The sequence below is a fragment of the Pistacia vera genome, unplaced genomic scaffold (assembly GCF_008641045.1).
Source record: "Pistacia vera cultivar Batoury unplaced genomic scaffold, PisVer_v2 Contig673, whole genome shotgun sequence".
In the NCBI taxonomy this organism is placed as follows: Eukaryota; Viridiplantae; Streptophyta; class Magnoliopsida; order Sapindales; family Anacardiaceae; genus Pistacia; species Pistacia vera.
Window position 1 is genome coordinate 1074075 of NW_022196527.1, and position 14229 is coordinate 1088303.

Here is a 14229-nt window from a genome sequence, read left to right on the forward strand (position 1 = left end):
GAAGAAGGAAGAAGGAAGAAAAGAGGAAAATGGGGGTTGTTACCGTCATTTTGTTAAGGAATCGATTTTTGGGCATGCATTACCCGTGGGTAAGCCTTTAATTGGGTAAATTTTTATTTGTTTTTCCTCATTTTCCTAAGTTTAGGGTTTAAGCTAATTTTTTTCAAGAATTGATTCAAATAGGAGAGAGAACCAAGCTTTTTGAGGACTTTCATTATTTGGGACAAGCTTCATGGGAGTGAGTGGAAATCCAAAACCCTAGCTTTTATTTTTAGTAAAAATTATATAAATGATTCACTCAAGTATTATTAATGTTTTGATTGCTTAAATCCTTTGATTTTGTTGTGGAAATTTGTTTAATAAAAAATTATCATTTAGATTTGAGAATTGATATGAGAATGATCAGGTTTCAATATGTTTTGGGCAAAAATCATTGATAATACAGAAATTTGGCTACATTGTTATTATGAAATCATGTTTGAAAACTTGTATTTATAGCTTCATATTGTATATGATGACTTGATATTATATTATATGTTTTCTCTGTAAATGAAGGCATGAGCTTTATGAAAAATTGTGAGTTTAACGTATGTATATTGATGATAGTAGTTTTCAAACCACCATATATAGTACCCATCCCCCTCATGATATTGATTTGATTCTACGCATGCGTATGATTGGTTATTTGCTGACCCAAGTGGGTTGATGGCCCAAGCGAGACAGATATTGCTAGACAGGATATGTTAGTGTCGACCCGAGCGATGCATGGTTTCAATGGGTCGAAGGCTTAAGCGATGTTCGATTCCACCTAGCAGGATTTGGTTGTGTCAAATCTGAGTGTGCAAATTCCGCCAGGTTCAAAGGCTTAAGCGATTTCCTAGCAGGATAGATTTAACATTCAACCCGCGCAATGTTAGATCTTGCTGGGTTGGATGGGTTTACTTTTGGGTGCTAGTTATGGTGAGGATTTTCACATGAAATTAGGAAATGTTTGTGTTTATGGAAGTGGAAATTTATAAATATAAATGTTTTGTTGTATATTAAAATATTTTCTCCTTTTTTCCCACTCACTAAGTATTTCTAGTTCACCCTTATTATTTTTTTTATTTTAATGTATCGTGTAGTAGTGATGCAAATATGCCCACCAATACAAGCCAAGTCAAGTCCAAGGCGAAACTAACCCAAACTTGTGATGTTGGTTCGGCCCAAGCCAAGGAAACAAACTTGAAGAGTCTTCCCGTATCCTTATCCAAGCTTTAGCCGAATTTGGTGATGGAATATCCAAACTGGTGGCTTTGCCTTTATGTTAGGATCTCTTGGCGGGTGGCTTGGCCTTTAAGCCTTGAGGTTGACTTTTTACTTTCTTTGTTAATTTATTGTTGTTGTGAATTATTAAGGCTCGGATGAACTTGTTCTTGCTTGTTTTGTGTTGATTGTTTGCTGGAGTTTGGAGTTGAAGTTTGATAATGCTTGATGAGTAGAACCGTAGGTGGAGATGTTATTGTGTTGGTTGATTTTGATCTAGCTTGACTCACTCACACTTAATATAATTAAATCAAGAAGAGTGATATCCGCTCAAGGTTTGGCCACACGACTCCATTTGACCAAGTGTGTAACTGATGGATCTTACTTTTACATCGCAAAGACTTGTGTTTTGCTCCATCATGTGTCATTTCATGTTTTATTTTGGATTTGTAAAAAGGATACAAAACCTGATACCAAATATTCCTCTTATTTTTGTAAAAGAATTATTGATGTATGTACATAATGATGCAAAAAGGAAAATGTTTTATGATGATATTTCAGAAATACAGGTTTTAATGGTTTTACATATTTAACATGGTGCGTCTCAGTCACCTGAGTCTCATGGGTGTGCACGAAGCCCGTGAGATATGGAGGGTTGGGATAGGTCATGTCAACTTGGTATCAGAGCAAAGGTTTTAGATTCTTCAGACATTTTCATGATGCATACATAAAGTTTCTATCTTTGAGAAAGAAAGTTTAATTGCATGAGCATGAGTCAATGTGGTCAACCTCACACGAGACTTGTGGTAAAATTAATAGTTCCTCAAACATGAGGAAGGGGAAATGTGCCTAGAGATGAAATGGAGGAGAGATCTATTGTATCACTCAAAATTGTGATTTTTAGGCATCAATGGGGAAAGGTTTGGATGGGACCATTAAATGGTCCTAGAGATTTTACAATTGGGCAAGAATAGTTGAAATTTATTATGTGCCATATAAGCAATTATAAATGTAAAGTATGAGTTCGGCTAGTACGGGTGTATTGTCTTGATAACTACCAGGATGGATCTAGTGGCTCAACCGGTGCAATGTTAGCTCTTGCCGAGTTGGACAAATTTACCCCTAGGTACTATTGGGTGAGAGTTTTCACATGTGATTGAGAGATGGTTTGATGTATATATATGAAATGAAAATTTATAAATTCAAATGTTATCTGTATATAAAATGTTTTTAGAAATGATATTTTTAGGGAAACATGAGTATTGATTTGTTTATCATAAAAGTTTTCAGAAAGAAGTTTTGTAATGAGAGATTTTAGCATTGGTTATGAAAGATGACTTATATTATAAAATGTGTTTATGGAAATGAGATTTTATAGGCATGACAAGAAAGAGATCATGCAGAGGAGTGAATCCCACTCAAGGTTGAGCCACACGACTTCATTTCCTCATATGTGTCATAGTTCTATTTTATTTTCCGCTACAAAGTTTATGTTTCTTTATCATATATTTATTTCATGTTTTGGATTGTAAAAGATATGGAAAAATCTGATAACATATGTTCATTTTGTAAAATTTCAGTTGCATTTGTTTATTTGCAAATGATGTTATATTTATTTATGAGAAACAAAAAGGAGTGTTTATAATTGTTTTAGAGTTTTATGATGTTTTAATTCATAAACAGGTTTCATAGTTTTCCCACATGGCACGTCTTGATCACCCGAGTATCATGGGTGCGCCCAAAGCCTATGGGATAGGGAGCGTCGACACGGGTCATGTCACACAATCTATCCTCGGGGTGTCATAATATGGTATCATATAGAAGAATCTCGCCCACAATTTATCCTTGGGACATCATGTATCAATACCCCACCCACAGTTTATCCTCAGGATGGCTAAATCATCGCAAGATAATCATACTCGACCCACAGTCTATCCTTGGGGTGTCATGATATGATATCATATAGAAGAATCTCGCCCACAATCTATCCTCGAGGCATCATGTATCAATATCCCACCCACGGTCTATCCTTGGGGTGGTATCATCCATAGTCTATCCTCAGGATGGCTAAATCATCGTAAGATAACCATACTCGACCTACAGTCTATCCTCGGGATGTCATGATATGGTATCATATAGAAGAATCTTGTCCACAATCTATCCTCGAGGTGTCATGTATCAATATCCCATCCACGGTCTATCCTCGGGGTGGTACAATCCACAGTCTATCCTCGGGATGGTATACTCATCACTGGATAACCATACTTGACCCACAGTCTTTCCTTAGGGTGTCATGATATGGTATCCCATAATATCCCGCCTGGAGCTCCTAAGGCATCCGTATTGTCCCGATAGGATGTTACCACCATGCAGTAGTACAAACCATCTCAACACTCACAGGAGGCTAAGAAAAAAGATACAGGCTAGCTGATGTCTGAAGAGGGACGGGTACTATGGAAAGGTGGTATGAAATCCAACTAACATATTTTTGCTTTCCAACCCAAACACTTCCTTACACACTTACCCGGATATTCAACACATCACACTTCATACACGTCCATATGCCAAGGCATATAAATATGAGAACAACACTCGAACACATTCTAGAAATATCACAACATGTAAAATATCCATTTACAACCCATAGTTGTCCTTAAGTTAAATATAGTCTTAAAGGCTTCAAACCTTACGATTAACCCCCTAATTGTACTTCAATGTTCACAAAAATGAAAAAATGCCCCCTAAAATCCTACCACCAATTACAAACCAATACTAAACCCATAACAAGATGGGCCTTGTTAATAGTGAGCCAGCTCACCACCAATTAATAAGACCCAATTACTCAGCCCAGTTTATCCATTACTCACAATTCTTATGTTCAGGTCGAGCCCATCTCTTTTTATAAGCCACCGATACTCCAATTTTTATCACACTAACAACACTATTAATCAATGGGCTATAAATCTATACAACCCTTTCTAAGCTAGCCCAACAACTCTTAATAAATCCCAAATAAACTTCAAAGCTCAATTACTATATCTACCAATTCATGCAGTGTATATTCCATGCTCAATTCGGCCAACAATGTACCCCATAAACACATGTAATCCAGTCACCCCTCTCAAGCATAAATTGAGCATAAATGCAATCCACAATATATATAATTCTAGCCCCATTTTATGCATCATCCAGCCAAAACCCCAATCAAACGTTATCATTATAATTCATTCAAAACAAAAACACTCACATTTATTAATCAAACAAACCAACCCCACCAATTGACTGGATTTCTCTTCACCAACTTAACTCAACATATATTGTATACATGCATGGTAAATAATTAATCAACTTAAGACCAATATAAATTTTAATGAAAATTACTAATCCACTCACCTTTTTGAAGCCAAAAACCTTAATATGAAGAAAGGGTCGAAATCCTCTAACGGTGCCTCCGCTTGCCTTCCTTCATCCAAAATCCAATAACCTCATCACACAAAGGCCTCTCTATGGTAACACATTAACATTAAATTCATTGGACAGTTAAACACCAAAAGATTAACTTAAAATCCTTTAACAAAAGCTGTCTCATAACTGAACACTGATCACTCCAGGATTTTTATAAAACTCTGCTCACTCAAACAAGCTATAAATTTAATGGGGTATTCTAAACACATATGTTGTCCCCATAAAAGTTTCAAGCCATTCCAGAATCAACAAATATTTAAAACATAATTTTCTTTCTACCCTTTCAAAACTGCGAACTGATTCTTAACTTGTAAAATTCATAACAATTTAACCCTTAATTGAAATCTCATGAAAACCTCCAAAATTAAACTAGACACATATAGGATTCACCAGAATTTAAAATCATTCAATTTGGATAAGGATAGATGCATCAAATCATTTTCCAAAAATGCATGTTCTGCAGAAAATAGAAATTTTAGAATTGCAAGGCAAACTTCAAAAATCCATAGAAAATTCAATACTTTGACTTTTTGAGTGAAATAAATTTCTAAATACTCCTCAAGAAGTTTACAACATACTTCAAAATCCGAAATCCAACTTCAAACAACGATCCAAAACACGTAAATAATTTTCAGAATTCCAAATAGTCAGATTTTTATACAGTAAACTCTTATATCAACAATCATATCTTTACCCATTTTTGTTTAAGAACAACATATATGTTCTACTCACATAAAATTATTGAACTCAATCTTCTCATTTCAGTGTAATCTCATGCCATTACACTCAATTATAACCAACACAAATCAAATAAACTAAAACTCATTAAAAGGGGGAAATTTTATGCTTTACTCACCTCCCATATGTTTGATCTTGCTCCACTCTTTCCGATCACCGGAGTTTTGGTCGCCGGCGGCAACTCTTCTAGCCACCTTCATTGCTCTCTCTCTATACTCAGATTTCACCTTTCTCTCCCTTCTTTCTTTTCTTCTTCCTCTCCTTCTCTTCTTCTTCTTTCTCTCCTTTTTCTTTTCTCCTTTTTTTCTTCTCTGGCAATTTCAGCCTAGTTCCAATTGGTTTTTCACCTAAAATCACCTCAAACCTCTTCCTTGTAACCCCTACACCAAACCTCTTCATTGTTGTACCTTCCCATTGCTGGAAAATAGCCTCCTTGGCGTTTGCATTTTCTCTCAACTTTGTAGCGAGATTAACTATGTTAATTTAAGGGTGTAAATTCAAAGTGAAGGGTAGGATGATAATAACACAAGTCAAAATTCAAAATTAATTAACAGTGTTAATTTAAGGGTATGAATCTAAAATAAATGCAACTAGAGGTATGAACTTAGAATTTCGCTAAATCTCGGGCGGTAACATAATAATCATGCCTAAGAGTAAGTGTTTGGTCATTAAAGATTTCTGTAAGATTATAGTTATAATTAAAAAATAAAGTATATGGTCTAGTTTGACAAGTAGATCTATATAACTACTCTTAACCAAATTATTTAAATACCAATTAATTTTGTTAGTTGTAAATTGTAATGAAATACATTGAGAGTGTTGATTTCATTTAATATTATGACGTTAATTTTAATTCAATTTAAATATATATATATATTTTTTTCATGTAACAATTTAGAAGGAAAAACTAAAGTCCCACAATATTTTCCTTTTTCATGTAACAATTTTTAGCTACCCCATTAAAACATTTACTCCGAAAAATCAAGTTGTTTAAGCAAGCAAACACGCCCTGAAACATGCTTCCCATGATTACATCATCACTTGTTGAGTCAACGGTACTCCTTCTACCTTCTCTTTCCAGCCAATCTGTTCCTTTATTAATAAAGCAGCCAAATCACACTACCCTGTTTGGCATGTGCATTTCCTGCTTCTTTTATTTTATTTTATTTTTATTCTTTTCGATAGTAAAAAAAGAAAAAGAAAATGCTGTAAACATTGAAAGCAGAAAAAAGCAAATGAATAATGGATAGGGTTATACGTTATATGCTTTCAATAAAGTACTTTTAACATCTATATCTTGGGTAAGATTATAATTTAATTATAACAAAATATTATTGAATTTGATGGGAGAATTTTTTTCTCAAATTACATTAATGTATTTTTTTAAAAGAAAATTGGGGCTCCATTTCTTAAGTACAATATAATTAAAACATTTAAAAAATTAGAAATTTGTTCTATATGTATTTTATATTACTACAATATTAAATGTGATCAACAGTTCAACACCATTAATAGTTTCTAGAGTAGACAACACAATAAAAAATAATATAATTTGACGAGAAAATCAAGAATAAAGATATCTCTTTGACACTTTCCTTTTATAATATTACCATTTTTTATGATAGATGAGTGAAGTAATTTGGTTAAATAATGTATATTATATTAAAAGAAAATTAAATATGTTATGGAATATTATTTGAGGGTATACAACTTTACCTAATTATAATCATAAACATAATTTTCAAAAATATCAATAAGAGGAAACTTAACGATATTTGAATGTTATATTTAATTGTATGATCACAAAACGATGACAAATAAAATTAAAAAAATCAAATAAGCAAATAATTCAAATAAATAAAATTTAAATATAAAAAAACTACAAGACCCGTAAAACTAAAAATATTAATAGAATTGAAAATAATTTTTATGCAAATAATTTTTTTATTGAATTTTGTTTCTAACTCTTAAGAGCATTTATATCATTTTATAATTATACTAATTAATATTTTTGATAGTTATATCTTCTAAAATATTTCAGTAAACTTGGATTCCCTGGATGATGATACCCACTATGTTATATTGAGTGAATATCTTACAAGTCACAAATAGAGCGTGAGATGACACGTATCCTAGTGACGTGGCATGGAAATAATCTTCAATTTTTCTGTTTTTTTAAAAAATTACGCGTATTATTTATAAGGAGGGGAAAACACACAGCCAAAAGCCGCCATTTCCAAAAACCCTCTCTTCTCTCAGCTATTTTTACTTTTTTTTTTTTAACGAGATTTTATTTCTAGAGAGAGAGAAAGCTCAGTGATTTTCAGATAAATTTATTGTACGAGGAAGTGTTTCAGAGAGAGATGCCAAAACCACATCGTGCTGGAGTTTAGCGAGGGAGAGATAGAGATTCGAATTCTAACTCTTGAATGAGGTTGGTGTTTGCTTTTCTTGTAAACGTTTCTTTGTTTTCGTCGATTTTTTTGTTTTAAATTTGTTTATTGATTTTATTTTGAGCTTTGATTCTTAGATTTTCATAATCGATTCTAAATGTTTGATTTTGTTTATGCGTTCAGATTGTGATTGATGATAGAGAGTTTTTTTTTTTTTTAAATTATTTTTTTAATGATTTTGGGTAATCTATGCAAAGAGTAGTTGAATAATTATTAATTTGGGATCATAATTGAAATGGTAACAAATTAATAAGCTAGAAATGGAAACCATGAATAGTTGGGCTGGAAAGAGACAAACTTAAGAAGGGGGCAACCGCCATGTACAAGGAACCACCTTTATTCGTCGTTTTGCAATATTCCTGTCCAGTCAGATGGGAGTGGTGTTACCTTTGCCACGTGGTTTTAGTTTAGAAGGCATCCATCTTGATTTTGAATTAGATGTAATGTGCTATTTAAACTTAACAAATTTGTTCTTATAATTGATGAAAAGCATTTTAAACTTCACATTTTCCTATTGTTGAGCGAGTTCAGAAGGGAATATTTATGTAACACAAGTCTAGAGGACAAAATGACACCCATTTTACAATGGTGCCATATAGTGTTTAACATACATGTGTATGGGTGATGTTAAAATCAGTCCTCTACCACCCACAAGTTTTGAGTTGGATTTAGTTAATGAGATATATCTTATATCAAGCTCTAGAATGTCAAAATGTGATTCTGTAGTATTCCACATTATTAGATGTTTATGGACTCCAAACCATTTTTATCAAAACAACTTGAATTTATTCACTTAGTCAAACTGTGGAAAATGGTGACAGTTGTCAGAGTTGAATTTCACTGCAGTTTTGATGCTGAAGTGCAGTCATAGGTGTGGTCACTTGTTTGTATTTTTACAATGGTGGAAATGAAAACAGTTTTTGTTTTGCAAGGGAACTGTTTGCAAGAATAGGTATGGATAGGTGTGATTGTTGCTGAAGTCATGTGCATGGTAATTGGGGTTTCCTTGCATATTTAGAATCCACTACAAGTTTGGTTACTGTTGCTGTATGCTGTCATTATTATGGATCCAAAACCCGTAAATATCTAGGGAATATTCTTCAACGTTGCTAGCTTAATAAAGATATTCTGATTTAATATTTACCTAAGATGTTGAATCTGGTTTAAATATTGAGGTTGCATTAAGATTCATGGTAGGGGGAAGTTATAAAATCTAGCATGCCATAGACTCCTTAGCCTTTGACATACTAACAACCATTTAGGTGGATTATAAATGGAATATCAAGACAATCCCTTACTGACAAGATATATGTTCAAATATATGAACTCAGAAAGGGTATAGTAATACAAACAATTACTTTTTTGAGAATCTCAAAAATACGAGGAGACTTTTATTAAATAAGAAGTAAAATGACCTTTAAATAGGGGGAAATATAATGAGCCGTACCCGTTGTAGGAAATCTTTAAAATGATGAGATAAGTAATAAAATGAAATGTTGGAAAATGCTTAGTGGTTGTGCAATAAAAACTCTAGCAAGCCAATGAAAGAAATAATGAGGAAAATAATCAAGCTAAACAATAAGGGAACCCCCAATATCCTGTGAAGAATGCCAATAAGTTCAGGAGTAGTATTATGCCACCATGTGATGGAATGATTTTGAAGACTTGTGTCTGCAATGAAAGGTAATCTGCTTGATATGGAAGAGACAATTAGCGCGATGACTTCTAGGTGACCTAGAGCAAACGATAGCGGTAACACTGCTATGTTTATGCATGTGACTCTGTATATAGAAAGCCATGTAATTTTGCTCACAGTTTAACACTTTATTGTTACAGTGAAGATGAAAAAAAACCTTTGTTTGTGTTTGTCAATAGTTGATTGATTGTCCATAGGTTAAAATATCAATGGAATCATGGAGATCTTATGAAGTATCTTTGACATTTACTAAATATGTAATATATTCAACTATGAAGCAAACTTCTAGATTTATGATCATGTCCAAACTTTCTTGTGGCTTCTTCATGGTAAATGCCATTCTAATTTGAGACGAACCCCTTTTCTTTGATGACGACAGTATGTTATGGATTAAATTGTCGTTTTCCTGATGCACTTTCATCTAATTTTCTTTCATATAGATAGCAATGGAATTTTGGTGCATTGTCAATGTAGGTCATATTCGGATTATTCAGAATTTTTTCCTCAAACTCTTTGCTTGCAATTAAAATGAAATCAAGGACTGATGGTGCATCTAGAGGTCAGAAGGCCAAGAGTATACAGGGCGAGGGGCCAAATTGGATACTTATTGCTGGTGGAGCCTTGTTAAGTACATTGTCAATTCGTCTTGGTTATAAGTTGAAGCAGACACTTGACTCCAAGCAACAGGCAAATGCTGATAATGCTCTGAAAGGTCTTCTACTATCAGTTATGTTAGTGAACTGTCTTCAGTTTGAGACTTTTTCTAACTCAAAATTGTACAGGTAGCGGAAAATCTTCTGGCAGGAGGAGGTCACCGAGTCACCATTTGCATACAAACATGTATTCCTTTGCGCAAGATGATGATGGTTGCTTCAACTGCATTTCAGGTGTGAATTCTTTCTTGTTTGTCACTTGACCTGCACATGATTAGGATTTAGGGCAAGCTAGTGAAGCTTTACAGCAAATTTTTGGTTGTGTTGATACCACTGAACATGTTGGTAGTTGTGTGTTCTTTTTAATTTTTTCCTTTTCTTTTTTCATGTGTAAGAACTGCAAGTTTATGTGGGGGAATCAGGTGTAGTTGATTTTACTAAGATGCTACTGCTTGTTTTAACAATGGATCTTATGTATCAAATGGGTGCAACCTGTACAGCCATGGATGAGTGTAACTGGAAAAGATCTGTTCAAATAGTTAGTGCAGTGTAAAAGTTTAAATGTATAGCTTTCCAGCTTTGCACTCTTGGGGATTTGTGTGAAAGGCCCAGCACATGTGTGGGTGGGTATTTTTCAATAGAAGGGATAAAGAATTCTTTTTAAAAAGTATTGAAATCTTCTCTAGATGATAGTCAGGCATGATAGCTAAGGATTTAACATTCTATGTGTTTTTAAGATACCCATTATATCATAATTGAACAGTTATTATTTTATTGCTATAGTTAAATGAAACTTAAGGGTTTTAGGGTTCAAAGATTGGCAAGGTGTAAGTAGGCCTAGAGATAAAATCTAACTTTTGACGGTTTCTTGTATGCCGGCATCAGATTTAATGGTTAGATTGATGCCAGGTTCTTTAGTATACCTGAGCTGTAGGCGAATGGAACTTTGGGGTTTCAGGGTTGGTATGGTTTAATTTGCAGAACGAAAATGAACCTTTGTTGGTCACGCTAACATCAGTTTCAATTCTATAAAAAAGGCTTAAATTATTCTTTAAGGGAGTTGGGCCAAAGTTTAGGGTTGGTAAGATTAAGGGCTTGTTATGGTTTCATTTGGTAGATTAAGTACTGTTCAGAAACCACAATTTTATCTTTGGTGGATATAGTTAAGACAGAAAAAAGAAGAAACAAGGCATGGGCCAATAATAATAGAAAAAGGTATGTACACCTTTAGAAATTGCAAAAATGCTGCTGGACTGGTTGCTAAACACGTGGTGATTTTAATGAGTGACCTTAACATATGGACAACAACTAGGACTTGTAATAACAATCAACTTTCAAAAGTACTCTTAGACCGCTTAAAATTCCATGATATCAGCAGCTGCAACATAAGACCCACTGATTAGTGAAGTCAAGAAAATTTAACAAAACTTACACAACATCCTAACTCAAATAATAAAAATGAATTAAAAAAATAGAAAGGAAAAATGCATACAAGATATAAAATCAAGATGGATATGGTGTTTAAATGACATATCTATGACGTTCGTTATTTCTATCTAAAGCCAAAAAAAAAAAAAATCAGCCTTTATTTAATTTAATGTAGCACAAATAATATACAATAAAAATATAAAAAGTTCTTTTATTCTAAAAAAATAATTACATGTCCTAAAAGGATATAGATGTCTTTTATAAATCTATAATGATATAGTGGATACTGTAAACTATTTACTATTGTTTGGAAAGTAGCCCTCAGGCCTCACCTAATTAGTTTTTACAACTATCAAGATTCGTGAAATTATGCAATTATCACTCTTGGAAATTTTTATTGAACACAAAGTAAGTAAAAAAAAATATATATATTAAATAGTAACTTTTAACTTTTTTAAAGTCACCCCTAATCTGGCCCTTAGCACTTCTACTGGTTGCTGCCTGTGATGTTTCTCATTGCTTATTTGGTTACATTAATGCTTGTTGAATGTCATGTATGTTACATAGTCTGGATGCAAAGAAGAGCAAGTTCTGTTTTTTCACTTGAATTTTCCTGTATTAACAGTATAGCTGTGTTGAAATTAGAAACCGTTGGAAGTGGCAATTATTCATTGTGTTTTTTTTTTTTTTTTGAAGAATTTGCTTGCGGCCATGTGGACTGTTGCTGTACCCTTTTTCTTGCTCTTGTTTCCTTGTACTTGACTTTGCAAAAGTCATATATTTATTTAATATTTTAAGGTGCTTATGATATCCTTTGGTTTCTTATTGGTTTGAATCAGGAACTGAGGGCATGATGGAGATGAAGCACCAAGCAAATTCCCAGATTCTGTCTGAAACTGATGGTTCTCTCCCTCTGGTGACAGTACCTGTTCCTGAATTTGCTAAGGAGAATGGGGTTATATGGGCATCATCTCCTGATCGCCTTGAGTTGCCTCCAAAGCCGTTCCATCATTCAAACTGCTCAGACTCACCATGTGTCTCAGAATCTGGCTCTGATATCTTCAGCAAAAGAGAAGTTATACACAAGCTAAGGCAACAACTGAAGAGAAGAGATGATATGATACTTGAGATGCAAGATCAGATTATGGAGTTGCAGAATTCCCTCAACGCTCAGCTTGGTCTGTCTACTAATTTGCAGTCACAGCTTGATGCTGCAAATAGGGACTTGTTTGATTCTGAGAGAGAAATCCAGAGGCTGAGAAAGGCGATTGCAGATCATTGTGCCGGACAAGTGGGCACCAATGACAAGCCATCAAGGGTCACAAGTTGGCCAACTGATGCAAGAAATGGTCATGCAAATGTTTACACTGATGGGGAGAGCAATTTTGAATTTCCGGAAAAGGGAAAGGGAGATTGGGAGAGGATTGACATGCTGAAAAGGGAAGTTGGAGAGTTGAAGGAAGTAATAGAAGGTAAAGAGTATTTGTTGCAGAGCTACAAGGAGCAGAAGACAGAGTTATCTATGAAGATCAAGGACTTGCAGCAGAGATTGGATTCCCATGTCCCTAATATTTTGTAGGTACGTTTAGGTTTGTGAATTCTTTTTTTCTTTGATTCAAGGTCCAGAAAATGAAAAAGGATTAAAAAAATTGGGAGAAGCTTCTTTTTTTTTTCCTTTCCTTCATCAAAATCCTTAGTTTAGTTTTACTGTTCAATGCATGGTTCGTGTTATTGTTCATGTGAGATCGAGAGAAAGAAAGAAGAGGCAAAAGCAAAGAAGTGGGATGATTACTTATGACATTGGCTTTGGCTTGTAGTTTGACTCAATGGCTTTGCGAATGCCTCCTAGTTTGCACCAATTTGAAAGAAAGTTTCCACAAATGTTTGAGGTGTTAATTATGTTTGTTTTTATATATTGTTATGGGTATATAAATATGGCTTTTAATGATTTACCAGATTTTGATCTTTTACAGTTTTACTCGCTGATTTATTAATCTCATAATTAGCGATAGTGAATGATAGAAGATTATAAGGGAGTGTAAATGGTGTTCTTCCATTCCATGAGACATTGTGATTTGTATTATGTAATTTTGTGTCATAAAGTTGCATGGGACATTGTTGAACTTAGCAAATAAGATTGAATAACTGAAAATGTGAAATATCCTCAATTGTAAAAGATTTGCTATTTAAATGTTTCCCCAAAAGGGTGTGTTGTGCGCAAGCAATTGGTCAGTTTTTCTCTTTCTTCCCAACATCTGATCATGCATGCCTTTTCCTTCAATTACTCAATAACGCAAATAATAAAAAGAAAAGCACTTTAGATGTTTGTGGGAAGTGGTGGTACCTTAAAGTGAGGCGACAGAAATGTACAAGTGAATAATTAGGGTCAAAGAAAATTTCATTTCTATTTATTTTTTAATAAATTCATACTATTAGTCAATGATGGCATTCGTTATAACAAGAAAAGAAAAGAAAAAACCTAGTAGAAAGATGACAGAAATTCATTATAGAAGGACGAGGATGCTTAACAGATGATGGAATTTTTGCATAA

General features: G+C 33.7%; 1 protein-coding gene across 3 annotated transcripts; it reads left to right on the plus strand.

Annotated features, from left to right (window-relative positions):
- Nucleotides 1-7669: 7669 nt before the first annotated feature.
- Nucleotides 7670-13560, plus strand: LOC116113164. 3 transcript variants are annotated; one of them, XM_031399321.1, is made up of 4 exons: nt 7670-7882; nt 10038-10309; nt 10380-10484; nt 12518-13560. In XM_031399321.1, the coding sequence occupies exons 2-4, from the start codon at nt 10126-10128 to the stop codon at nt 13255-13257; spliced, it is 1029 nt and encodes a 342-aa protein (XP_031255181.1). In that variant the 5' UTR covers nt 7670-7882; nt 10038-10125; the 3' UTR covers nt 13258-13560. The 3 variants fall into 3 exon arrangements, with proteins under 3 accessions (XP_031255181.1, XP_031255182.1, XP_031255183.1); XM_031399322.1 differs by having other exon boundaries at nt 10072-10309; XM_031399323.1 differs by having other exon boundaries at nt 10137-10309.
- The last annotated feature ends 669 nt before the right edge of the window (nt 13561-14229 follow it).

Coding starts and splice junctions, on each gene's coding strand:
- LOC116113164 (XM_031399321.1), top strand. CDS start 10,126: ATGAAATCAAGGACTGATGGTGCATCTAGAGGTCAGAAGGCCAAGAGT. Junction 10,310..10,379: donor TGCTGATAATGCTCTGAAAG/GTCTTCTACTAT, acceptor AAAATTGTACAG/GTAGCGGAAAATCTTCTGGC. Junction 10,485..12,517: donor TTGCTTCAACTGCATTTCAG/GTGTGAATTCTT, acceptor GGTTTGAATCAG/GAACTGAGGGCATGATGGAG.